Source organism: Ranitomeya variabilis, chromosome 2, assembly GCF_051348905.1.
Source record: "Ranitomeya variabilis isolate aRanVar5 chromosome 2, aRanVar5.hap1, whole genome shotgun sequence".
NCBI lineage: Eukaryota > Metazoa > Chordata > Amphibia > Anura > Dendrobatidae > Ranitomeya > Ranitomeya variabilis.
Genome location: NC_135233.1, coordinates 378,335,719 through 378,363,447, shown reverse-complemented (window position 1 = coordinate 378,363,447; position 27,729 = coordinate 378,335,719). Strand labels below are relative to the sequence as shown.

General features: G+C 44.7%; 1 protein-coding gene across 6 annotated transcripts in view; it reads right to left on the bottom strand.

Moving 5' to 3' along the window:
• TNXB (tenascin XB) overlaps positions 1–27,729 on the bottom strand; it is a 79,707-nt gene that overhangs the window by 30,271 nt on the left and 21,707 nt on the right. For 2 of the 6 annotated variants that reach the window (XM_077286108.1, XM_077286107.1), the window contains exons 2-6: positions 25,862–26,094; positions 9,689–12,064; positions 3,382–3,506; positions 2,976–3,126; positions 1,691–1,954 (exon numbers count right to left, since the gene is read on the bottom strand). In XM_077286108.1, the coding sequence (XP_077142223.1) occupies positions 1,691–1,954; positions 2,976–3,126; positions 3,382–3,506; positions 9,689–12,064; positions 25,862–26,063 (3,118 nt within the window). In that variant the 5' untranslated portion in view covers positions 26,064–26,094. Of the gene's footprint in view, positions 1–1,690; positions 1,955–2,975; positions 3,127–3,381; positions 3,507–9,688; positions 12,065–25,861; positions 27,045–27,729 lie in introns of those variants that run through there. The other 4 variants (XM_077286106.1, XM_077286109.1, XM_077286110.1 and 1 more) reach the window with 2 other exon arrangements.

Below are 27,729 nucleotides of genomic sequence, written 5' to 3'. Positions count from 1 at the left end.
TTTAATTACCACCAGGATCCACTTTTATGGAAGACCACTGAGTGACCCAATCGATCGTAATCAACTTCTTGTATTTACTAGAATTTCGACTAGGATTTCCCATGATTGAGAACTAGTTTTCTATCTTACCTTGGTTATTTTTTGCTGATCTCATATTGTTAGCATCAAATAACCATTGCTCTAACTACTCGCCATATTTTAGTGCAGGAGATACTCCTGGACTTTCCACCCCACCACCAATGTCTTCACGTGTGAGGAAAGGATGTGTTACAGTTCTTTAATGAGTTAGCTCCTTCTAGTAAAATCATAAATACCCTCACAGCAAGAACCTGCACTGGACAAATCTTGGGGGCCCTGTCCGAACATGAAGAGCGGATATGTGCACTGTGTGTATGGAGCAGGCTCAAGAGTCAGCCCAATTCAAAGAGCTCAGGTGCCAGCTGTTTTATACAGCCGGCATCCGAGTCTAACCACTGAGAGCCGAGCTAGTTCTGATTGCACAAGCTTAACTTCTAAGATGTTAATTGTGACATTTAATAAGATAGAAATGGGGGAAGGCATCCTTTCTGATTCCGATGCATATGATTTCAGGGTGCTGATGGCATAGTTATGGCAGCCAAGGGCCTGCTTCTGCCATTATCTGCCTTTACAATACACTGCAACATTACAGTATCAAGTGATCGCGGGTTAAAGTCTCCTAGGTAGACTAATAAAAAAATATAGGTATATAAAAAATGTAAATATATTAAAAAAAGTTATTGCCACCCTCTGTTCCTGGAATGTAGACAAATATTTAAAAAAATAACGCTTAACTTTCTGAACTAATAAAATATTATATTTTTCTATACAGTGAATACTGACATAAAAAAATCTAAATGTTTTATGCTCACTTTGCTTTCCAAAAAAAATGGATTAAAAAGAGATGAGACATTTGTATGGACCACAAAATGGTGAAAGTAAATTCTGCCACTTGTGCTTAAAAACCAAGCCCTGATAAAACTCTGTCAATGAAAAAATATAAAAGTTATAGCTCTTGGAAAGCAAGGAAGATAACTAAGAAGCTGAGAGGAGCTTTGTCGCCCAAGGGTCCTGATAAACCTGGAGCCGGCCATGAATACAATACATGCAGACTATTTGGGTGCTTTAGGGACTTTGTATGGAGAAGTGGCAAGCCCAATTTGGGCCCACCCCAGTATGTCAGATTTTAGATTTCTTTTTTTTTCCCATGAGACTTACACAAAAAGTACTAGACTTGTCCTCATTATTAAAAACAATTGTGCAAAAAATCACAAATTCCAAGAAACTTCCAAAGATCACAACCACCATGCTTCTTTATGTGTAGTGCATTCGGTACATGGTGTCATACATTTTCATCTAGCTCAATGATACAATACATATTGAAACCATTATAAAGCACTATAGGTTGTGGTTAGAGATGGCGGGCCTGTAAATGAACACCTGCAAAGAGAAGTCAATAAGGTGATTAATCTTGTCCGAAATGTCCTTCAAGAACCTCGATGAATTGCCACTGAAATCAGAAACATTGAATATATGGAGTTAAAAAAATAATTTGTGACTCCCATGATGACACAGTCATGTGGTCATTTGTCACCCAGCAGTCACACCTCCATGCCTATTACACTCTCGTGATTCTACCTCTCACCCGTCCCCTCTTCTCCCCTTGTTTCACCTGTAGCTCCGGTGGCCTCGGCATCTTGACTATGCTCCTGTCCTTTCTCGGCCCTCAGGAGGACTCTGTATTCGGTGTTGTCATCCAGGCTGGTTACTCTGATCCTATCAGCCTTTCCAGGGACCCTCAATTTCCTTTCCTTCCCACTGGGGTGAATAAGGGTCACACTGTATCGATCAGGAATAGACTGAGGTCTTTCCCATCGTAGGAGTAGAGTAGAATAGGTGACCTCAGCAACCCGTAAACCACGTGGAGTCTCAATCTCTAAAGCAAGGGAGACGACAAATAGATTACACAACAAGGCAATCCTAAAAGTAATTTTAGCCCAAATCTATGCATTTAAGTAAAAAAAAGTCCCAAAACTTGACAGCCCTTTTAAGTGAGACTAAACACTGTTTATAAAATTGGCAAAACCAACACTAGTAGAATATGAATACTTAGACTCAATCACTTATAAATAAAGCATGATCGAGACCAATCAAGCGTTCCCACTATGTTCATGCCACATAAGTTTTATAGCAGCCACTAGAGGACACAATAAAGGGAAGTTATTATTATTTTTCAATGCAGCCTCCATTTTGGCTTCGCAGTGTAAACTGGGACAGCATCATCAGAGTCATCTCAAGAGCTTTGGTGAGTTAATGACAGCTCTGTTACTGGAGGACTAGATTTGGCAGAATAATAAAACCATAAACACTCCTACAGATCTTCTACCACTCCCAGGTCTTTGAGGAGACTTTTCTCAAAAGATAACATCCATTCATACCCTGCCTCTGATCATAATAACATCTATGTAAAAAATAAATTTAATAGACCGTTCTTGGCCCCTAAGAGATGCCACATGTTGGTATTGTTAAATTAAATTAAAGTCACATGGGCGACCATGTGTATTTCTTCAAATACAGCTTGAGAGGGCAAACGTGAGTTGTTCAATTTCCAAATGTTTCAAGAAGTCTATTTTCTTCTGTTTTGCTAAATTCATATTTTTCCCCTTATAACAAACTCTGGGAAATGGATCCAAGATATTTTGGATGGATCCAATATTTCCACCAATAAAGATTTAACTGTGGAACACATCGCGCTCTAACAATTAGCCTGTCAATGAGAAATACAGATCTTGGCCTACGTCAGGTTGGCACATTGTACAAAGCTCATGTCTTGCCTCTGTTGACTTCTTTGCATTGACTCATCTGTCCTTTCTGCCTTAGATTGCCTCATGGAAGCTGACTGATTTACAGAAGGAAGCCCCAGAGAGAACGTTGGCTCATGTCTATACTATACTCACTTGTTTTAGCCGTTATGGATGTTTCGGGACCCAGGGTCGAGCCTTTACGAGGTTGAATATTTATGATATATTCTTCTGCTGGAGCAAGGCCAACCTGATGATATGTGGTCAATGAGCCATCAATGGTGTTGGTTATGACACCATTTTCCTTCTGTAGGGTAAATGAGAAACTGTCTAAATTGTTGACGGAAACATTAATTGATAGAAAAATAACATCTCCACCAAGGCTACCACTTGGAAATATAGGCTTCCTTACTGTTCTTCCATCCTCCATTCTTAGCCCAGTAAGTAACCGATGAACTTCTAAAGACTCAACTCATGTATGGTCATGCTCTCAAAGTGCAAAAGACTTGCTCAGTATAGGCAACATGATAATTATTCTGCAGTCTATTACATATTGTCCTACCTTGGTCTTAAAAGTTATATCATATAAGTCGGGTTCGGAAGGAGGTTGGTCCCACTCCAAGGTGATGGCCGACTCTTCTTGCAAGGTCACACGAAGGCCAGTGACATCAAACACTTCTGCAGCTTCTATAAACAGTAAAAGGCATTAATTTTCAGGAGGGCTTTATGCTGATTGTATTTTTATGACAAGTAGATCTCATACTTCAAAACTAAAATTAGGATGGCGCAGAAAAAAATAGAGGTTTTGACATATGTGTTCACCAAAAACTTCATGGTGCACAGAAGGGCAAAAACGGGTGCTATAATGACAGCCCAGGCCTGCTTAGTGCTAGCACCATCCCTTTGCCCATGGGTATTGTGAAACTACTGTTGTGGGAGGTAAGCTCTCCAACAAGATTGTTACAAGGGAAAGAGCAGTGTCATGATTCTCAATGGCGAGAGAACATAGCCCAGCATATATGAGAACTAGCTCTTGGAAGATGGAAACTATACTGACCATGAACTAAACCTGCCGCACAACTAGAAGTGGCCGGGTAGCATGCCTACGTTTTTTATCCCTAGATGCCCAGCGCCAGCCGGAGAACTACCTAATCCTAGCAGAGGAAAAGACAGTCCTGGCTCACCTCTAGAGAAATTTTCCCAAAAGGCAGACAGAGGCCCCCACATATATTGGCGGTGATTTTAGATGAAATGACAAACGTAGTATGAAAATAGGTTTAGCAAAATCGAGGTCCGCTTACTAGATAGCAGGAAGACAGAAAGGGCACTTTCATGGTCAGCAGAAAACCCTATCAAAACACCATCCAGAAATTACTTTAAGACTCTAGCATTAACTCATAACACCAGAGTGGCAATTTCCGATCACTAGAGCTTTCCAGACACAGTAACGAAACAGCAGCTGTGAACAGGAACAAAATGCAAAAACACACAAGGACAAAAGTCCAACTTAGCTGGGGGTTGTCTAGTAGCAGGAACAAGCACAGAAGGCTTCTGATTACATTGTTGACCGGCATGAAACTGACAGAGGAGCAAGGTTATATAGCGACTCCCACATCCTGATAGGAGCAGGTGAACAGAGGGGATGATGCACACAAGTTCAATTCCACAAGTGGCCACCGGGGGAGCCCAGAATCCAATTTCACAACAGTACCCCCCCCTCAAGGAGGGGGCACCGAACCCTCACCAGAACCACCAGGGCGATCAGGATGAGCCCTATGAAAGGCACGGACAAGATCGGAGGCATGAACATCAGAGGCAGTGACCCAAGAATTATCCTCCTGACCGTATCCCTTCCATTTGACCAGATACTGGAGTTTCCGTCTGGAAACACGAGAGTCTAAGATCTTTTCCACAACGTACTCCAACTCACCCTCAACCAACACCAGAGCAGGAGGCTCAACGGAAGGCACAGCCGGTACCTCATACCTGCGCAACAATGACCGATGAAAAACATTATGAATCGAAAAGGATGCAGGGAGGTCCAAACGGAAGGACACAGGGTTAAGAATCTCCAATATCTTGTACGGGCCGATGAACCGAGGCTTAAATTTAGGAGAAGAAACCCTCATAGGGACAAAACGAGAAGACAACCACACCAAGTCCCCAACACAAAGCCGAGGACCAACACGACGACGGCGGTTGGCAAAAAGCTGAGTCTTCTCCTGGGACAACTTCAAATTGTCCACCACCTGCCCCCAAATCTGATGCAACCTCTCCACCACAGCATCCACTCCAGGACAATCCGAAGATTCCACTTGACCGGAGGAAAATCGAGGATGAAACCCCGAATTACAGAAAAACGGGGACACCAAGGTGGCAGAGCTGGCCCGATTATTGAGGGCGAACTCCGCCAAAGGCAAAAAAGCAACCCAATCATCCTGATCCGCAGACACAAAAAACCTCAAATATGTCTCCAAGGTCTGATTAGTCCGCTCGGTCTGGCCATTAGTCTGAGGATGGAAAGCAGACGAAAAAGACAAATCTATGCCCATCCTAGCACAGAATGCCCGCCAAAATCTAGACACGAATTGGGTCCCTCTGTCAGAAACGATATTCTCCGGAATACCATGCAAACGAACAACATTTTGAAAAAACAGAGGAACCAACTCGGAAGAAGAAGGCAACTTAGTTGCAAGGGAACCAGATGGACCATCTTAGAGAAACGGTCACACACCACCCAGATGACAGACATCTTCTGAGAAACAGGCAGATCCGAAATAAAATCCATCGAGATGTGCGTCCAAGGCCTCTTCGGGATAGGCAAGGGTAACAACAATCCACTAGCCCGAGAGCAACAAGGCTTGGCCCGAGCACAAACGTCACAAGACTGCACAAAGCCTCGCACTTCTCGTGACAGGGAAGGCCACCAGAAGGACCTTGCCACCAAATCCCTGGTACCAAAGATTCCAGGATGACCTGCCAACGCAGAAGAATGAACCTCAGAGATGACTCTACTGGTCCAATCATCAGGAACAAACAGTCTACCAGGTGGGCAACGATCAGGTCTATCCGCCTGAAACTCCTGCAAGGCCCGCCGCAGGTCTGGAGAAACGGCAGACAATATCACTCCATCTTTAAGGATACCTGTGGGCTCAGAATTACCAGGGGAGTCAGGCTCAAAACTCCTAGAAAGGGCATCCGCCTTAACATTCTTAGAACCCGGTAGGTAAGACACCACAAAATTAAACCGAGAGAAAAACAACGACCAGCGCGCCTGTCTAGGATTCAGGCGCCTGGCATACTCAAGGTAAATTAAATTTTTGTGGTCAGTCAATACCACCACCTGATGTCTGGCCCCCTCAAGCCAGTGACGCCACTCCTCAAAAGCCCACTTCATGGCCAAAAGCTCCCGATTCCCAATATCATAATTCCGCTCGGCGGGCGAAAATTTACGGGAAAAAAAAGCACAAGGTCTCATCACGGAGCAGTCGGAACTTCTCTGCGACAACACCGCCCCAGCTCCGATTTCAGAAGCGTCGACCTCAACCTGAAAAGGAAGAGCAACATCAGGCTGACGCAACACTGGGGCGGAAGAAAAGCGGCGCTTGAGCTCCCGAAAGGCCTCCACAGCATCAGGGGACCAATCAGCAACATCAGCACCCTTCTTAGTCAAATCAGTCAATGGTTTTACAACATCAGAAAAACCAGCAATAAATCGACGATAAAAGTTAGCAAAGCCCAAAAATTTCTGAAGACTCTTAAGAGAAGAGGGTTGCGTCCAATCACCAATAGCCTGAACCTTGACAGGATCCATCTCGAAGGAAGAGGGGGAAAAAATGTATCCCAAGAAGGAAATCTTCTGAACCCCAAAAACACACTTAGAACCCTTCACACACAAGGAATTAGACCGCAAAACCTGAAAAACCCTCCTGACCTGCTGGACATGAGAGTCCCAGTCATCCGAAAAAATCAGAATATCATCCAGATACACAATCATAAATTTATCCAAATAATCGCGGAAAATGTCATGCATAAAGGACTGGAAGACTGAAGGGGCATTTGAAAGACCAAAAGGCATCACCAAATACTCAAAATGGCCCTCGGGCGTATTAAATGCGGTTTTCCACTCATCCCCCTGCTTGATTCGCACCAAATTATACGCCCCACGGAGATCAATCTTAGAGAACCACTTGGCCCCCTTTATACGAGCAAACAAATCAGTAAGCAGTGGTAACGGATATTGATATTTAACCGTGATTTTATTCAAAAGTCGATAATCAATACACGGCCTCAAAGAGCCGTCTTTCTTAGACACAAAGAAAAAACCGGCTCCTAAGGGAGATGACGAAGGACGAATATGTCCCTTTTCCAAGGACTCCTTTATATATTCTCGCATAGCAGCGTGTTCAGGCACAGACAGATTAAATAAACGCCCCTTAGGGTATTTACTACCCGGGATCAAGTCTATGGCACAATCGCACTCCCGGTGCGGAGGTAGTGAACCAACCTTGGGTTCTTCAAAAACGTCACGAAAGTCAGACAAGAATTCAGGAATCTCAGAGGGAATAGATGATGAAATGGAAACCAAAGGTACGTCCCCATGAGTTCCTTTACATCCCCAGCTTAACACAGACATAGCTCTCCAGTCGAGGACTGGGTTATGAGATTGCAGCCATGGCAATCCCAGCACCAAAACATCATGTAGATTATACAGCACCAGAAAGCGAATAACCTCCTGGTGATCCGGATTAACACGCATAGTCACTTGTGTCCAGTATTGTGGTTTATTACTAGCCAATGGGGTGGAGTCAATCCCTTTCAGAGGTATCGGAGCCTCCAATGGCTCCAAATCATACCCACAGCGTTTGGCAAAGGACCAATCCATAAGACTCAAAGCAGCGCCAGAGTCGACATAGGCGTCCGCGGTAATAGATGACAAAGAACAAATCAGGGTCACAGATAGAATAAACTTAGACTGTAAAGTGCTAATTGAAACAGACTTGTCAGGCTTCTTAGTACGCTTAAAGCATGCTGATATAACATGAGTTGAATCACCACAATAGAAGCACAACCCATTTTTTCGTCTAAAATTCTGCCGCTCGATTCTGGACAGAATTCTATCACATTGCATATTTTCTGGCGTTTTCTCAGTAGACACCGCCAAATGGTGCACAGGTTTGCGCTCCCGCAGACGCCTATCGATCTGAATAGCCATCGTCATGGACTCATTCAGACTTGCAGGCACAGGGAACCCCACCATAACATCCTTAATGGCATCAGAGAGACCTTCTCTGAAAATCGCCGCCAGGGCGCACTCATTCCACTGAGTAAGCACAGACCATTTGCGGAATTTTTGGCAGTATATTTCAGCTTCATCTTGCCCCTGAGACAAGGACATCAAGGCCTTTTCCGCCTGAAGCTCTAAATGAGGTTCCTCATAAAGCAACCCCAAGGCCAGAAAAAACGCATCCACATTGAGCAACGCAGGATCCCCTGGTGCCAATGCAAAAGCCCAGTCTTGAGGGTCGCCCCGGAGCAAGGAAATTACAATCCTGACCTGCTGTGCAGGGTCTCCGGCAGAGCGAGACTTCAGGGACAAAAACAATTTGCAATTATTTTTAAAATTTTGAAAGTGAGATCTATTCCCCGAGAAGAACTCAGGCAAAGGAATTCTAGGCTCAGACATAGGTGCATGAACAACAAAATCTTGCAAATTTTGTACCTTTGTGGCGAGATTATTCAAACCTGTAGCTACACTCTGAAGATCCATTTGAAACAGGTGAACACAGAGCCATTCAAGGATTAGAAGGAGAGAAAGAGAGGAAGGCTGCAGTATAGGCAGACTAGCAAGTGATTCAATTAAGAGCACACTCAGAACTAGAGGAAAAAAAAAAAAATTGTAGCAGACTTCTTTTTTCTCTCCTTTCTCAGCCAGTAATTTAACCCTTTTTTGGGCCGGTCAAACTGTCATGATTCTCAATGGCGAGAGAACATAGCCCAGCATATATGAGAACTAGCTCTTGGAAGATGGAAACTATACTGACCATGAACTAAACCTGCCGCACAACTAGAAGTGGCCGGGTAGCATGCCTACGTTTTTTATCCCTAGATGCCCAGCGCCAGCCGGAGAACTACCTAATCCTAGCAGAGGAAAAGACAGTCCTGGCTCACCTCTAGAGAAATTTTCCCAAAAGGCAGACAGAGGCCCCCACATATATTGGCGGTGATTTTAGATGAAATGACAAACGTAGTATGAAAATAGGTTTAGCAAAATCGAGGTCCGCTTACTAGATAGCAGGAAGACAGAAAGGGCACTTTCATGGTCAGCAGAAAACCCTATCAAAACACCATCCAGAAATTACTTTAAGACTCTAGCATTAACTCATAACACCAGAGTGGCAATTTCCGATCACTAGAGCTTTCCAGACACAGTAACGAAACAGCAGCTGTGAACAGGAACAAAATGCAAAAACACACAAGGACAAAAGTCCAACTTAGCTGGGGGTTGTCTAGTAGCAGGAACAAGCACAGAAGGCTTCTGATTACATTGTTGACCGGCATGAAACTGACAGAGGAGCAAGGTTATATAGCGACTCCCACATCCTGATAGGAGCAGGTGAACAGAGGGGATGATGCACACAAGTTCAATTCCACAAGTGGCCACCGGGGGAGCCCAGAATCCAATTTCACAACAGAGCAGATGGTGGACAAGTGATGGGTGAACCAAAAGCAGGAGTCACCCAAACCAGGATGAGGGTACATTTTGGTTATTCCTTTGGGGCATGCATATAGTATAACATTGACCCTTGTTTCACAAATCTAGGTAGGATAATCTGGATCTAGTTTTAAGGATTTGCTGAAGAACTTACCCAATGAGCAGTCAGGACCACTGAAGCCCTTCTTACATACACATATCCCACTGGTACATTTTCCTCGTCCACTACAATTTCCTGGACAACCCCTGGTTCCACAGACAGGCCCGATGTAACCGGGATTGCAGACACATTTCCCGTTCACACACTGTCCATTATTGTTACAGTTTCTGGGGCAAGCTTTAGAGCCACAATCAGGTCCAGTGTATCCAGAATGACAGATGCAGATACCATCCTCACAACGTCCATGAGCTTGACAGTTTTCTGGACAAGCTCTAGATCCACAGTCCAAGCCTGAAAATCCAGGATTGCACACGCATTTTCCATCATCACACCTCCCTTGGTTATGACAGTTCTCTGGGCATGTTCTGGAGCTGCAATCTGGACCAACATACCCAGAATCACAGACACATACTCCGTCGTCACATCGGCCTTGGTTCGAACATTTGTTTAGGCAGGTTTTGAGCCCGCAGTCTATATCGGTGTATCCAGGATCACACTGGCATATCCCATCATCACAATATCCCCGATTGCTGCAGTCATTGGGACACGATCTTGACTCACAGTACGTTCCAGCATATCCTGAGTCACAGACACACTTTCCATCATCACATCTCCCATGATCGTTGCAGTCATCTGGACATGTTCTAGCTCCACAGTCGATGCCGGTGTAACCAGAATCACAAACACACTGGCCATCTTCACACCGACCTTGGTTGTTACAATCTTCAGGACAAGTTCTAGAGCCACAGTCTAGACCAGTGTATCCAACAGCACAGACACATTTCCCGTCTTCACATTTGCCCCGATGATGGCAATCATTGAGACATGTTCTAGACTCACAATCTTGACCTGCATATCCATACTCACAAATACAAACTCCATTATCACACCGGCCCCGGTTGTGGCAGTCATTCGGACATGTTCTAGTACCACAGTCTACACCAGTAAATCCATAATCGCAAATGCATGCTCCATCTTCACAGTGGCCCCGATCATAGCAATTATTGGGACAAGTTTTAGTGCCACAATCTAGACCAGTATATCCAGATTCACAAAAGCAAACCCCACCTTCACATCGACCTCTGTCATGACAGTTTTTAGGACAAGTCCTGACACTGCAGTCCACTCCTGTGTAGCCAGGGGAGCATACACACATTCCTCTTATACAGCGGCCATGCTGAGTGCATTCAGCTGGACATGATCTGGTCCCGCAAACTGGACCAACAAAACCAGTATTACAGATACACTTGCCATTAAAACACTGTCCATTTCCACTACAGTTCTTCGGACAAGCTTTAGACCCACAATCTGCTCCAGAAAACCCAGAGTTACAGATACATACTCCATCTTCACATCGGCCTCGATTATGACATTTGTTGGGGCAGGCTCTGGATTTGCAGTCCACTCCTGAGTATCCAGAATGGCAGATGCATTGACCGTCTTCACATCTGCCCTGGTTGTTACAGTCATTGGGGCAGGTCCTGATCTCACAATCTGTCCCGGTGAACCCTGGATTACAGATACATTCTCCGTCTTCACATCGACCACGTTTTTCACATTCTTCAGAGCAGATCCTGATCCCACAATCTGGACCGACAAATCCAGGGTCACATACGCACTTTCCGGAAATACATTGGCCTTGCTCATTGCAGTCCTCAGGACATGCTCTGTAGGCACAGTCCTCTCCAAAAAAACCACTGTTGCAAAGGCAAACTCCATCTTCACATCTGCCATTGCCTTTGCAGTCATTAAGACACGCTCTAATACTACAGTCTGGACCCGTAAATCCAGTGTCACAAACACAAACTCCATCTTCGCAATCACCGCGGCCTTGGCAATTATTGGGGCAGCCTCTTGAGCTGCAGTCCTCCCCGAAGAAGCCTACACTGCAGACACAAACTCCATCTTTACATACTCCACGATTAAGGCAGTTCCTGGGACAGGTTCTTGTACCACAATCTGGGCCAGAAAATCCAGAATGACAGATGCAGACTCCTCCTTCACACCTTCCGTGATTCATGCAGTTTTTGGGACAGGTTCTGGAGCTGCAGTCTTCTCCAGCGTATCCAGAATCACACACACAAGCTCCATCTTCACACCGTCCATGATAGTTACAGTTGTTGGGGCAAGCTTTAAAACCGCAAGACAGTCCGGAGAATCCCTTGAAGCAGATGCATTGGCCTTTCACACATTGGCCTTGGTCATTGCAGTCTTCGGGGCAGGTTTTTAGTTGGCATTTGTCCCCCATATAGCCATCTTTGCACTGGCATTCTCCATTTACACAAGTACCATGAGCGTCACCACCGCAACCCCCGGGGCAATCTTCTGCCGTCTGGGCACAGGGAGGAGGCTTCAGGCTGGCGGGGTCATCTGGAAAACAAGAAACCAAATTACTAAATGGCAGAAAAGCCTGAGAGGTAAGAGATCAGGAGATGAAACCTTACATGACTTCATGGGAGAAAACTATCTATGTAATTCATATCTATCTGTTTATCTAATCTCTATCAATTTTTACATGTTCTATCTATTATACATGTATCTATCTATCTATCTATCTATCTATCTATCTATCTATCTATCTCTTATCCATGTACATATCTATCTATTGTAGCAAAGTCAGGTAGGATAGGGTTAAATCCTAGCTCTACAGGGTTTGATTAGATGCACCTGCCTAGCTTTTTACTAATAACCAGGGCCTGTGGTCACTAGGTGTGTGAGTCTACTGGATGATGACGCAGAGTGTGCTGCTGGTGAGTGACCAGTCAAAATGTGAGCTGTAGCTGAGGAGAGACGTGCTAGAGATTCTCTCTGAATGGAGACTGCACGGGTCAGCTAGGGAAGCTGCAGCCTGTTCGGTGTGAACTGTGCCTGTAATTGAACACTCCTGTTTGGCTCTGTAAACTGCTGGAGCTCAGACTGAAGATTATACTGAGACTGGCGGGATCATACCTCTTCTGTGTGTGAAGTCTGCTCAGGTAGAAAGGACTGTAATATGTGTGCGTGGGCCCACACTGACATACATGTGCCTGCTGAATACACTGCTTATTTGCTGCTTTTGAATCCCTTGGAGCTTTATGAAAGCAATAAAACTGCACCTGTTTGGACCAAACCGCATTGCCTGTGTGAACGCTCCCTAATGCCTACCATCTATGTCTATATATTTTTTTATTTTTTGTCATCTATTTATCTAGTAAACAGAATAAAACAAAGCAGCACCAATCCACCAATGTGGGTGAAAATCTCCAAATCCACTGGCAATCAGATCCCAGGATCTAAGTAGCAAAAATGGAGGCAACACATCCTTCACTAAAACTTTTTTTACCTTTATCTTTATTTAAAAATATTTATTTCATGTCAAAGTTTTATTTAAGGATGTGCTGCCTCCATTTTTGCTGCTTCTATCTATCTATCTATCTATCTATCTATCTATCTATCTATCTTCTATCTATTTTCTATCTATATTTATATCCATCTATTATCTATCTATCTATCATCTATCTATCATCTATTATCCATCTATCTATTATCTATCTATCTATTAATCTATCTATTATCTATCATCTATATATTATCTATTATCTATCTATTATATATCTATTATCCATCTATTATCTAACTATTATCTATCTATCTATCTATCTATCTATCTATCTATCTATCTATCTATCTATCTATCTATCTATCTATCTATCTATCTCTGCCTTATAATGGATGGTTATAATCATTTATGTATCCAGGACACTTTAAGGACCCTGTTAACCATTGGTCATATCATTATGTAAAATCTGCTAAATAATAAAAAAAATAATGGGCAGAAAACATGGAATAAATATGAGCTCCATATCCAAAGCAAACAGTGACCTGTCGTACGTAACACTTAAGCGTCATGACAGCCGGAATTAAATTCGGGCCCCGGGCCCAGATAACCTCGCCTGTATTGTGTCTGCTGTATATACACTCACTGGCCACTTTATTAGGTACACCTGTCCAACTTCTTGTTAACACTTAATTTCTAATCAGCCAATCACATGGCGGCAACTCAGTGCATTTAGGCATGTAGACATGGTCAAGACAATCTCCTGCAGTTCAAACCGAGCATCAGTATGGGGAAGAAAGGTGATTTGAGTGCCTTTGAACGTGGCATGGTTGTTGGTGCCAGAAGGGCTGGTCTGAGTATTTCAGAAACTGCTGATCTACTGGGATTTTCACGCACAACCATCTCTAGGGTTTACAGAGAATGGTCCGAAAAAGAAAAAAAATCCAGTGAGCGGCAGTTCTGTGGGCGGAAATGCCTTGTTGATGCCAGAGGTCAGAGGAGAATGGGCAGACTGGTTCGAGCTGATAGAAAGGCAACAGTGACTCAAATCGCCACCCGTTACAACCAAGGTAGGCCTAAGAGCATCTCTGAACGCACAGTGCGTCGAACTTTGAGGCAGATGGGCTACAGCAGCAGAAGACCACACCGGGTACCACTCCTTTCAGCTAAGAACAGGAAACTGAGGCTACAATTTGTACAAGCTCATCGAAATTGGACAGTAGAAGATTGGAAAAACGTTGCTTGGTCTGATGAGTCTCGATTTCTGCTGCAACATTCGGATGGTAGGGTCAGAATTTGGCGTAAACAACATGAAAGCATGGATCCATCCTGCCTTGTATGGAGCATCTTTGGGATGTGCAGCCGACAAATCTGCGGCAACTGTGTGATGCCATCATGTCAATATGGACCAAAATCTCTGAGGAATGCTTCCAGCACCTTGTTGAATCTATGCCACGAAGAATTGAGGCAGTTCTGAAGGCAAAAGGGGGTCCAACCCGTTACTAGCATGGTGTACCTAATAAAGTGGCCGGTGAGTGTATATACTGTATATATATATTGTGATGCAGTGACCCCTGTAACAGGTGGGGGGTGCTGCATGGTCTCCCCAGTATATGCACGGAGGCGTATGGAGGCCATAGGAAGGCATGGCAATCGCAGGCATGACTGTGGTGATGTGATAAAGTCCGGCAGGATTATAAATGGCCAGTATGTGTGTCGCAGAGGAAGACACTCTGCGCTGTCAGTCTGAAGTTATGTTGTGTTCTGGGACCTATAGTCCCACAAGTAACTGGGTAGTTCTAATGGGAGACTGGCAGGGCTAGTTATGAGAGATGGGCGGGTCAAACTAGCCACACACACCCACACTCCCACCCAGTGAAGTGGTTACAGGTATGTAATGTGAAAGGGCGTGGGTCACGTGGTTCCTGTGGGTGGACCTGAATGGTCCAAGTGCAAGGCCCTGGAAGCTTATGTTGGAAGTCCTGGGTAATAGGATTCCTGAACAGCACATGGTTGGGTTTTGGCACTGAGTGGTCTGTGTGTTGGAGTCTCCTGGGAGTGGAGACGTCCTGGAAGCACCTGAGAGACCTGTGGACCTGGCGGTCAGTGTTGGAGTCTCCTGGCAGTGGAGATGTCCTGGATGCACTGAGAAGCCGTCGACCTGGACAGTCCGTGTTGAGGACCTGGGACTGACGTGGTGTCAACCTGTGGAGCAGGAGCTCCTGAGAGGTAACCCCTGGTATAGGGAAAAGAACTGTGTGTGCCAACCTATGACAGTTGCTGAACTGTGCAGTCACCTGGTGACTAGAGAGTTAAGGCGTGACTATTGAATGCTTTGTAAAGCCACACGTGTTAAAGTAGCAGACTATGTGTAAGATAGTGATGGACAACCTGCCTTACGGTGCGGTTTATGACAATTAATAAACTGTATGGATTGATTTGTGTGAGATATTGTGCCTGAGTGCTTGAATCCTATGCCAAGCGAGTGTCCCCCAAACACACTCAGGTAGCGCAATCTCACAATATATATATATATATATATATATATATATATATATATATATATATATATATATATATATATATAAATGCTCTGATGACAGACAGTAATAAGGGGGCAGAAGTTTGAGGGATGGTATTTAGTTGTCTGTGCCGTATTCCAAAAAAAACACTAAACTAAACTATAACAATGATTGAAGTGAATTACCCTGTGTAAAAGCCGCTGTTCTCCTGAATCCGGCAATGGTTTTCTTTTCTTCCTGTGCCTCTCTATTCCTGAGATATGATCCTCTCTTCCCTTTACATGAATCTTTTAAGGCAATTGGGTGTGGTCATGAAGGAGACGCCTACAGAACACTGCTGAGGACACGCCCAGTTAGATAAAAAGACTGTATTTACTGTCGTGGTTCTCAATGGCAAGAGAACGTAGTAAAGCATACAAAAGGACTAGCTCTTGGAAGATGGGAACTCGAGCTGACTGTGAGCTAAACCTACCGCACAAATAACAGTGGCCAGGTAGCGTGCCTACGTTTTATCCCTAGACGCCCAGCGCCAGCCGGAGAACTGACTGACCCTAGCAGAGGAAAATACAGACCTGGCTTACCTCTAGAGAAATTTTCCCCAAAAGGCAGACAGTAGCCCCCACATATATTGTCGGTGATTTCAGAGGAAATTGACATACGAAGTATGAAGATAGGTTTAGCAAATTGAGGTCCGCTTACTAGATAGTAGGAAGACAGAAAAGGGAACTTCACAGTCAGCTGAAAACCCTTTCAAAACACCATCCTGAAATTACTTTAAGACTCTAATATCAACTCATGACACCAGAGTGGCAATTTCAGTTCACAAGAGCTTCCAGCCTCAGAAATTAACAATCACAGAGAACTGGAACAAAAATGCAAAACAAACTTAGGACTACAAGTCCAACTTAGCTGATAGTAGTCTAGGAGCAGGAACATGCAACAGAAAGGCTTCTGGTAACATTGTTGGCCGGCATAGAAATGACTGAGGAGCAAGGCTAAATAGACAACTCCCACATCCTGATGGAAACAGGTGAATAGAGGCGATGAAGCACACAAGTTCAGTACCACCAGTGACCACCGGGGGAGCCCAGAAACCAAATTCACAACAGTACCCCCCCCTCAAGGAGGGGGCACCGAACCCTCACCAGAACCACCAGGGCGATCAGGATGAGCCCTATGAAAGGCACGGACCAAATCGGAGGCATGAACATCAGAGGCAGTCACCCAAGAATTATCCTCCTGACCGTAGCCCTTCCACTTGACCAGATACTGAAGTCTCCGTCTGGAAACACGGGAGTCCAAGATCTTCTCGACAACGTACTCCAACTCACCCTCAACCAACACCGGAGTAGGAGGCTCAACGGAAGGCACAACCGGTACCTCATACCTGCGCAACAATGACCGATGGAAGACATTATGAATAGAAAAAGATGCAGGGAGGTCCAAACGAAAGGACACAGGGTTAAGAATCTCCAATATCTTGTACGGGCCGATGAACCGAGGCTTAAACTTAGGAGAAGAAACCTTCATAGGGACAAAACGAGAAGACAACCACACCAAGTCCCCAACACAAAGACGAGGACCAACACGACGACGGCGGTTGGCAAAATGCTGAGTCTTCTCCTGGGACAACTTCAAATTGTCCACCACATGCCCCCAAATCTGATGCAACCTCTCCACCACAGCATCCACTCCAGGACAATCCGAAGACTCCACCTGACCGGAAGAGAAACGAGGATGAAACCCCGAATTACAGAAGAAAGGAGAAACCAAGGTGGCAGAACTAGCCCGATTATTGAGGGCAAACTCCGCCAAGGGCAAAAAGGCAACCCAATCATCCTGATCCGCAGACACAAAACACCTCAAATAAGTCTCCAAGGTCTGATTAGTTCGCTCGGTCTGGCCATTAGTCTGAGGATGGAAAGCAGACGAAAAAGACAAATCAATGCCCATCCTAGCACAGAACGCTCGCCAAAATCTAGACACGAATTGGGTTCCCCTGTCAGACACGATATTCTCCGGAATACCATGCAAGCGAACCACATTTTGAAAAAACAGAGGAACCAGCTCGGATGAGGAAGGCAATTTAGGCAAGGGGACCAAATGGACCATCTTAGAGAAACGGTCACACACCACCCAGATGACAGACATCTTCTGAGAAACAGGGAGATCAGAAATAAAATCCATGGAGATGTGAGTCCAAGGCCTCTTCGGAATAGGCAAAGATAACAACAATCCACTAGCCCGAGAACAACAAGGCTTGGCTCGAGCACAAACATCACAAGACTGCACAAAACCTCGCACATCTCGCGACAGGGAAGGCCACCAGAAGGACCTAGCCACCAAATCCCTGGTCCCAAAGATTCCAGGATGACCAGCTAACGCAGAAGAATGGACCTCCGAGATGACTCTACTGGTCCAATCATCAGGAACAAACATTCTACCAGGCGGGCAACGATCAGGTCTATCCGCCTGAAACTCCTGCAAGACCCGTCGCAAGTCTGGGGAAACAGCAGATAATATCACTCCATCCTTAAGGATACCTGTAGGTTCAGAATTACCAGGGGAATCAGGCTCAAAACTCCTAGAAAGGGCATCCGCCTTCACATTTTTAGAACCCGGTAGGTAAGAAACCACAAAATTAAACCGAGAGAAAAATAACGACCAGCGCGCCTGTCTAGGATTCAGGCGCCTGGCAGACTCAAGATAAATCAAATTCTTGTGGTCAGTCAATACCACCACCTGATGTCTAGCCCCCTCAAGCCAATGACGCCACTCCTCAAAAGCCCACTTCATAGCCAAGAGCTCCCGATTACCAATATCATAATTTCGCTCAGCGGGCGAAAATTTACGAGAAATGAACGCGCAAGGTCTCATCACGGAGCAGTCGGAACTTTTCTGCGACAAAACCGCCCCAGCTCCGATTTCTGAAGCGTCGACCTCAACCTGAAAAGGAAGAGTAACATCAGGCTGACGCAACACAGGGGCGGAAGAAAAGCGGCGCTTAAGCTCCCGAAAGGCCTCCACAGCAGCAGGGGACCAATCAGCAACATCAGCACCCTTCTTAGTCAAATCAGTCAACGGTTTAGCAACATCAGAAAAACCAGTTATAAATCGACGATAAAAATTAGCAAAGCCCAAAAACTTCTGAAGGCTCTTAAGAGAAGACGGTTGCGTCCAATCACAAATAGCCTGAACCTTGACAGGGTCCATCTCAATGGAAGAGGGGGAAAAAATGTACCCCAAAAACGAAATCTTTTGAACCCCAAAAACGCACTTAGAACCCTTTACACACAAGGAATTAGAGCGCAAAACCTGAAAAACCCTCCTGACCTGTTGGACATGAGAGTCCCAGTCGTCCGAAAAAATCAAAATATCATCTAGATACACAATCATAAATTTATCCAAATATTCACGGAAAATGTCATGCATAAAAGACTGAAAGACTGAAGGGGCATTTGAAAGACCAAAAGGCATTACTAAATACTCAAAATGGCCCTCAGGCGTATTAAATGCGGTTTTCCACTCATCCCCCTGCTTAATTCGCACTAAATTATACGCCCCACGAAGATCAATCTTAGAGAACCACTTGGCCCCCTTTATTCGAGCAAACAAATCAGTAAGCAGTGGCAAAGGATACTGATATTTAACCGTGATTTTATTCAAAAGCCGATAATCAATACACGGCCTCAAAGAGCCATCTTTTTTAGATACAAAGAAAAAACCGGCTCCTAAGGGAGATGACGAAGGACGAATATGTCCCTTTTCCAAGGACTCCTTAATATATTCCCGCATAGCAGCGTGTTCAGGCACAGATAGATTAAATAAACGACCCTTTGGAAACTTACTGCCCGGAATCAGATCTATTGTACAATCGCAATCTCTGTGCGGAGGTAGTGAACCAAGTTTAGGCTCCTCAAAAACGTCACGATAATCAGATAAAAATTCCGGAATCTCAGAGGGAATAGATGACGAAATGGAAACCAAAGGTACGTCCCCATGAGTCCCCTGACATCCCCAGCTTAACACAGACATTGCTTTCCAGTTGAGGACTGGGTTATGAGATTGCAGCCATGGCAATCCAAGCACCAACACATCATGTAGATTATACAACACAAGGAAGCGAATAATCTCCTGGTGATCCGGATTAATACGCATAGTTACTTGTGTCCAGTATTGTGGTTTATTACTAGCCAATGGCGTGGAGTCAATACCCTTCAGAGGTATAGGAACTTCCAGAGGCTCTAAATCAAACCCACAGCGTTTGGCGAAGGACCAATCCATAAGACTCAAAGCGGCGCCAGAGTCGACATAGGCGTCCGCGGTAATAGACGATAAAGAGCAAATCAGGGTCACAGATAGAATAAACTTGGACTGTAAAGTACCAATTGAAACAGACTTATCAACCTTCTTAGTACGTTTAGAGCATGCTGATATAACATGAGTTGAATCGCCACAATAGAAGCATAACCCATTTTTTCGCCTAAAATTCTGTCGTTCGCTTCTGGACAGAATTCTATCACATTGCATAATCTCTGGCGCCTTCTCAGTAGACACCGCCAAATGGTGCACAGGTTTGCGCTCCCGCAAACGCCGATCAATCTGAATAGCCATTGTCATGGACTCATTCAGACCTGCAGGCACAGGGAACCCCACCATAACATCTTTAATGGCATCAGAGAGACCCTCTCTGAAATTCGCCGCCAGGGCGCACTCATTCCACTGAGTAAGCACAGACCACTTACGAAATTTTTGGCAGTATATTTCAGCCTCATCTTGCCCTTGAGACAGGGCCATCAAGGCTTTTTCAGCCTGAATCTCTAAATGAGGTTCCTCATAAAGCAACCCCAAAGCCAGGAAAAACGCATCCACATTGAGCAACGCAGGATCCCCTGGTGCCAAAGCAAATGCCCAATCCTGAGGGTCGCCCCGGAGCAAGGATATTACAATCCTGACCTGCTGTGCAGGATCTCCAGCGGAGCAAGATCTCAGAGACAAAAATAATTTACAATTATGTTTGAAATTCTGGAAGCGAGATCTATCCCCGGAGAAAAATTCAGGCAAAGGTACTGTAGGTTCAGATATAGGAGCATGAATTACAAAATCCTGTAAACTTTGAACCTTCATAGCGAGATTGTTCAGACCTGTAGCTAAACTCTGAGGATCCATTTTCATCAGGAGAAATCAGAACCATTCAAGGATTAGAGGGAGAGAGAGACGAAGGCTGCAGTAAGCAGAGATGCTAGTGAATCAACTAATGAGCAAACTCAGGAAAAAAAAAAAAAAATTCTCTGCAGACTTCTTTTCTCTCCTTTCTTCTGCCAATAATTTTAACCCTTGTCCGGCCAAACTGTCGTGGTTCTCAATGGCAAGAGAACGTAGTAAAGCATACAAAAGGACTAGCTCTTGGAAGATGGGAACTCGAGCTGACTGTGAGCTAAACCTACCGCACAAATAACAGTGGCCAGGTAGCGTGCCTACGTTTTATCCCTAGACGCCCAGCGCCAGCCGGAGAACTGACTGACCCTAGCAGAGGAAAATACAGACCTGGCTTACCTCTAGAGAAATTTTCCCCAAAAGGCAGACAGTAGCCCCCACATATATTGTCGGTGATTTCAGAGGAAATTGACATACGAAGTATGAAGATAGGTTTAGCAAATTGAGGTCCGCTTACTAGATAGTAGGAAGACAGAAAAGGGAACTTCACAGTCAGCTGAAAACCCTTTCAAAACACCATCCTGAAATTACTTTAAGACTCTAATATCAACTCATGACACCAGAGTGGCAATTTCAGTTCACAAGAGCTTCCAGCCTCAGAAATTAACAATCACAGAGAACTGGAACAAAAATGCAAAACAAACTTAGGACTACAAGTCCAACTTAGCTGATAGTAGTCTAGGAGCAGGAACATGCAACAGAAAGGCTTCTGGTAACATTGTTGGCCGGCATAGAAATGACTGAGGAGCAAGGCTAAATAGACAACTCCCACATCCTGATGGAAACAGGTGAACAGAGGCGATGAAGCACACAAGTTCAGTACCACCAGTGACCACCGGGGGAGCCCAGAAACCAAATTCACAACAATTTACATACAAGGAAGAGGAGGCCATATCTCAGGAATGGAGAGGTGCAGGAAGAAAAGAAAAACATCGCCAAATTCAGGAGAACAGCGGCATTTATACTAGGTAAAAAAAAACTGAAATTGTTAGCAAATGAAAGGTCCCTTTAAGGTGAAGATTCCAAAATAGCCCTAATCAAAACTAATGGAGACAGATTGGAATCACACTTCTGTCGCAAAATCTGACCATGACTCCTGTGCTCCCCCTAGTGGTGGGGGAGCAAAGAAGAACCATCTTTTTATAAAATTGCTGTTTAAAAAAAAACAACAGTTGGAAGGAAACCCCTTTTAAACTAAATCTTTATAGTGTTTGGAGCTGTGGAACGTATAAGAGGAATGACAGGGCAGATGGGAACATGGATGGATTTTGCTTTTACATTGAAGTTTAGGTCATCGTCTTCGTAACATTAAACAGGAACAAATTAGTCACTGACTCATCAGATTGTAAAAACTTCCTTCCAAGAAGCGAAGAAGTCTTATTGTATGAGCCGTCCCTGGTGACTCCACCAGCCGATCACACCTGATGCCAGTTTTTATGACTGTGGTGTTGGCCTCGGTTTCCGACAGGTACGTAAAAAGGGAAGCCACTCGTTAAATAGAATGGGACGTGGGATTAAGGGCGAACGTCGGGATCGACCACGACCCGCGCTGCACTACTGAAAGCTGGCTACACAGTGAAAATATGTTTTTATCTTCTCTTCCCAGAGAATATCTGACTGCTGTCCAGTTACAATGAGCATTTCTACAGTCTGTGGATCTGGATAAACAGTGTTTTACGAGTCTGGTGGGAACGCAGAGATTCTTAGCCATCGTGCCAGAAATGGATCGAGACCTGCTTCTCCACCTCCCCCTAGAAAAACACAAATTTACATTTAAAGGGAAAACTTCCTGAAGACAAAAGCACCTGGTTTCAGAAAATTCGCTAGGAATGCCATCCATCTTTAGACTTTATACCATAAATATGTAGTTTTTATTACCTGGTGTAATTGCCGCTGTTCTCCTGAATCCGGCGATGTTTTTCTTTCTTTCCCGAGCCTCTCCGTTCCTGAGATATGGCCTCTTCTTCCTCGTATATGAACCAAGTCATATTTGTATCCAACTGGGTGTGGATCTTAGGGACATGCCCATAGAGAAGAGTGAAAGACCACGCCCACTTGGTTGAAAAGATTAGATTTATATACAGGGAGGAGGAGGCCATATCTCAGGAACGGAGAGGCGCAGGAAAAAAAGAACAACATCGTCGGATTCAGGAGAACAGCGGTATCTACACCAGGTAAAAAATACATATATTTGTGGCAAGTGACAGGTCCACGCATAATAGATTTCAGTTAAAGTGGTTGGCTATCTAATGTGTGTGCCATGACTCCCCCACGACCAATGATATCAGGGAAAACAAGGACTGGACATCATGAATTTCTTCACCTGATCTTTTTTTGTTGTCAGGGTAGATAAGAGGATTCTGGCAGTCACTGAGGATTGCCGCCTTAGGCGAAGGACTCATCATAGAGTGTATCTCTGGGTATAATGGGTGTAATGGTAGAAATACTAATCATACTACTCTCTGTACTCATAACATCTTCTCCCCCACAGAGAATGATAAGGGAATTAAAGGATTAAAGGGAATGCATCATCAGAAGATGACTTCTTGCTTAAAGGGAACCTGTCACCCCGTTTTTTTGGTATGAGATAAAAATACTGTTAAATAGGGCCTGAGCTGAGCATTACAATAGTGTAGTTTGTGGACCCCGATTCCCCACCTATGCTGCCGAAATACGTTACCAAAGTAGTCGTTTTCGCCTGTCAATCAGGCTGGTCTGGTCAAAAGGGCGTGTTGTCTTCCCCCAGATTTTGCGTAGTTTTCCGTTGGTGGCGTAGTGGTGTGCGCATGCCCAAGGTCCAGAATCCTCTGCCAGGGGATTTAAAAGAGCGCGCTGTTCGTTATTTCATTGGTGATCGGTGGGCGCGGCCATCTTCCTTTGGCCGCGCGTGCGCAGAAGCGGCGCTCTGCTGGCAGCGGCGCTCTGCTGGCCGCGGCTTCAGGAAAATGGCCGCCGCGATATCCATCTGCGCATGCGCGGCATCCCGCGGCCATTTTCCTGAAGCCGCGGCCAGCAGAGCGACGCGGCCAGCAGAGCGCCGCTTCTGCGCACGCGCGGCCAAAGGAAGATGGCCGCGCCCACCGATCACCAATGAAATAACGAACAGCGCGCTCTTTTAAATCCCCTGGCAGAGGATTCTGGACCTTGGGCATGCGCACACCACTACGCCACCAACGGAAAACTACGCAAAATCTGGGGGAAGACAACACGCCCTTTTGACCAGACCAGCCTGATTGACAGGCGAAAACGACTACTTTGGTAACGTATTTCGGCAGCATAGGTGGGGAATCGGGGTCCACAAACTACACTATTGTAATGCTCAGCTCAGGCCCTATTTAACAGTATTTTTATCTCATACCGAAAAAACGGGGTGACAGGTTCCCTTTAAATCAGATTTGCATGTTAAACGTGTTTTTACATATTTGTTTAATTTAGTGGTATTTTTCAGTTTTGCAATTTTCTCACTGGCAACTAAAGGTAATATTAGACTCCTACTTACTATATTTCACACAGACATTTGCAGTAATAGACTGACTCAGGCCCTATGTGTTTGAATAGGCGCATTATCCGAGCATGCTCAGTGGCATCACCTATAGTGAATGGTGGATCCTGTGTTATCTGCTGTATATAGAGGTGTTATTAGTCATTGTACAGGAGGAGGAGGAGGTGAGCTGTGACATCATCTATTGTGAATGGTGGATCCTGTGTGATCTACTGTATATAGGGGTGTTATCAGTCATTGTACAGGAGGAGGTGAGCTGTGATATCACCTATTGTGTATGGTGGATCCTGTTATCTCCTGTATATAGAGATGTTATCAGTTATTATACAGGAGGAGGAGGAGGTGAGTTGTGATATCACCTATTGTGAATGGTGGATCCTGTGTTATCTACTGTATATAGAGGTGTTATCAGTTATTATACAGGAGGAGGAGGAGGTGAGCTGTGATATCACCTATTGTGAATGGTGGATCATGTGTTATCTACTGTATATAGAGGTGTTATCAGTCATTGTACAGGAGGAGGAGAAGGAGGTGAGCTGTGACATCACCTACTGTGAATGGTGGATCCTGTGTGATCTACTGTATATAGAGGTGTTATCAGTGATTGTACAGGGGGGAGAGGAGGTGAGCTGTGACATCACCTATTGTGAATGGTGGATCCTGTGTTATCTACTGTATATAGAGGTGTTATCAGTCATTGTACAGGAGGAGGAGGTGAGCTGTGACACCACCTATTGTGAATGGTGGATCCTCTGTTATCTACTGTATATAGAGGTGTTATCCGTCATTGTACAGGAGGAGGAGGTGAGCTGTGACACCACCTATTGTGAATGGTGGATCCTGTGTTATCTACTGTATATAGAGGTGTTATGAGTCATTGTACAGGAGGAGGAGGAGGTGAGCTGTGACATCGCCTATTGTGAATGGTTGATCCTGTGTTATCTACTGTATATAGAGGTGTTATCAGTCATTGTACAGGAGGAGGAGGAAGTGAGCTTTGACATCACCTATTGTGAATGGTGAATCCTGAGTTATCTACTGTATATAGAGGTGTTATATGTTAATTGTAATCCTGTCTGTGATGATACTGAGAGTGCTGAATAAACCATCTGTACAGAAACCAGTCCATCGCGAACAGTGCATTAGGTCCGATTTTATTTAATATTGATAGGAATATGGGAAAATATAATAAAAAAATGCAAAACATGTATTTCACGTTAATGTCTTCGGACGTTTGACACTTGGTCTGAAGATGCAGGTATCGGCCTTGGAGCGCAATGTCCATGTGGCTTATGTTCATTCCCGCACACTAGCCCTAATGTGGCACCACGCATTTCTCAGTAAGTCTTTCCTTTTCCATAAACTTGAAATACTGTTCATAACTAAAGGCATGGGCGCGACTAGGAAAGTTTGTGAGGACAAAGAAGAATGAGTGGGTGAAGTGGAAAAGTTATTAACATTTGCAAAGAAGTGTTTAAAGGCTGCAAATCCAGGGAAATCACATCTGTCCCGATCATCAAGACACTGTGGTCAGGGATGGAAGGAAAACAATTGCAGAATATGACATCGGACTCGTTCCTGGAGTCACTAGTTATGATGGCCGCACTTACCCGCACCACTTTGAACATTACTACAGCAGCTGGACGAGCACTGTCCTTTTATGTCCCTGACCAACTTCTCCAAAATGGCCAGACGTTTAAGCAGGGCTTTCACCCCTTCAGCATCTGGACACTGAGGCTGAGGAGCAGTGGCAGGCGCCGACAGGGATCCCCCAAAAACGATGATAGTGAGAAATAATGAAAGGAGGTACATTCTAAAATAATGGGACGGATACCTGGATCACCTGTGAAAAAACGGAGATGTTAGAATATTTGTAAAGAAGGCTTTCCATCATGTGTGGAGGCAAGGAGAAAAATAAGGATGAAAGAGAAAGAATTAGAGATGAAAGAACTTGAAGGATGAATGTGAAGAAACAAACTGAAAGATGCAACGAAGATGGAAGGAAAAAAATAACAAAAACTGGAGGAAGATAGAAAAGAAAGTAAAATGAACTGGAGGAAAGTAGGACTGAGAGAGAAGAAAAGGTATGAGGACGAGAGAAAGGGACAATCGTAGAAAGAAGGGAAGTAATTGAAGAAGTAAAGAAAATATAAAAAAAAATCAAGGAAGAGTGAAGGGAGTGAAGGTGTGGGGTATGAATGGAGTAAAAGAAGGTGTGAAGGCAGAAGAAAGAAGCTCTGGAGGGAAGGGAAGAAGGGCACCAGGTAGAAAAGGATTAAAATACAGGCAATGTGAGGAGGAAAAAGGTGTGAAGAAGAAATGGATAGTAGATAAGAAGAAAGGTGTGAGGAGGAGAAAAAGTGAAGGGAGACAAAAGAACTTTCAAGTTTCAGGAGAAAAATAAGAATGGAAAGTGTAGTAGTGTTATAATGCAGGGAAGACAAGAACACGAGCAAGACAAGTCATCAGGCATGGAAGTAAACGGAACTGAAAGAGGAAGATGCAATATTAAGTAGAAGAGAAAGTTTAGGAAAGAAGAAAGGTGTGCGTTGGATAAAGTGTGATCTGAAAAGAAGGGTATGAAGTTGAGGAGGAAAAAAAGAAGAGAGGGATGTTCTGAGCTAAGAAGGAGAGTAGAAGTAAGTAATTAAGAAGGTTTGAGGTAGGAATGTGGGGAAGACAGAAAGTCAGGTTGAGAAGGAATAACAGGAAGGGGAAAAATCATGAGGTGAATCAGGCGTAAAGGGAAGAGAAGGAAGTTCTGAGCGAGAGGAAGGGTGAAGAAGGAGTAGATAACAAGTGGATAAGGGTACTGTCACACAGTACCATTTTGATCGCTACGACGGCACGATCCGTGACGTCGCAGCGATCGTATGATTATCGCTCCAGCGTCGTAGACTGCTGTCACACGTTGCAATCACGGCGCTGGAGCGATGCCGAAGTCCCCGGTAACCAGGGTAAACATCGGGTAACTAAGCGCAGGGCCGCGCTTAGTAACCCGATGTTTACCGTGGTTACCAGCGTAAAAGTAAAAAAAAACAAACACTACATACTTACATTCTGGTGTCTGTCCCCGGCGTTCTGCTTCTCTCCACTGTGTAAGCGCCATAGCCGGCAAGCACAGCGGTGACGTCAGACGTCACCGCTGTGCTCGCTTTCCGGCTGGCAGACGCTCACACAGTGGAGAGAAGCTGAGACGCCGGAGGACAGACACCGGAATGTGAGTATGTACTGTTTGTTTTTTTTTTTACTTTTACGCTGGTAACCACGGTAAACATCGGGTTACTAAGCGCGGCCCTGCGCTTAGTTACCCGATGTTTACCCTGGTTACAAGCGAACACATCGCTGGATCGCTGTCACACACAACGATCCAGCGATGTCAGCGGGTGATCAAGCGACGAAAGAAAGTTCCAAACGATCTGCTACGACGTACGATTCTCAGCAGGGTCCCTGATCGCTGCTGCGTGTCAGACACTGC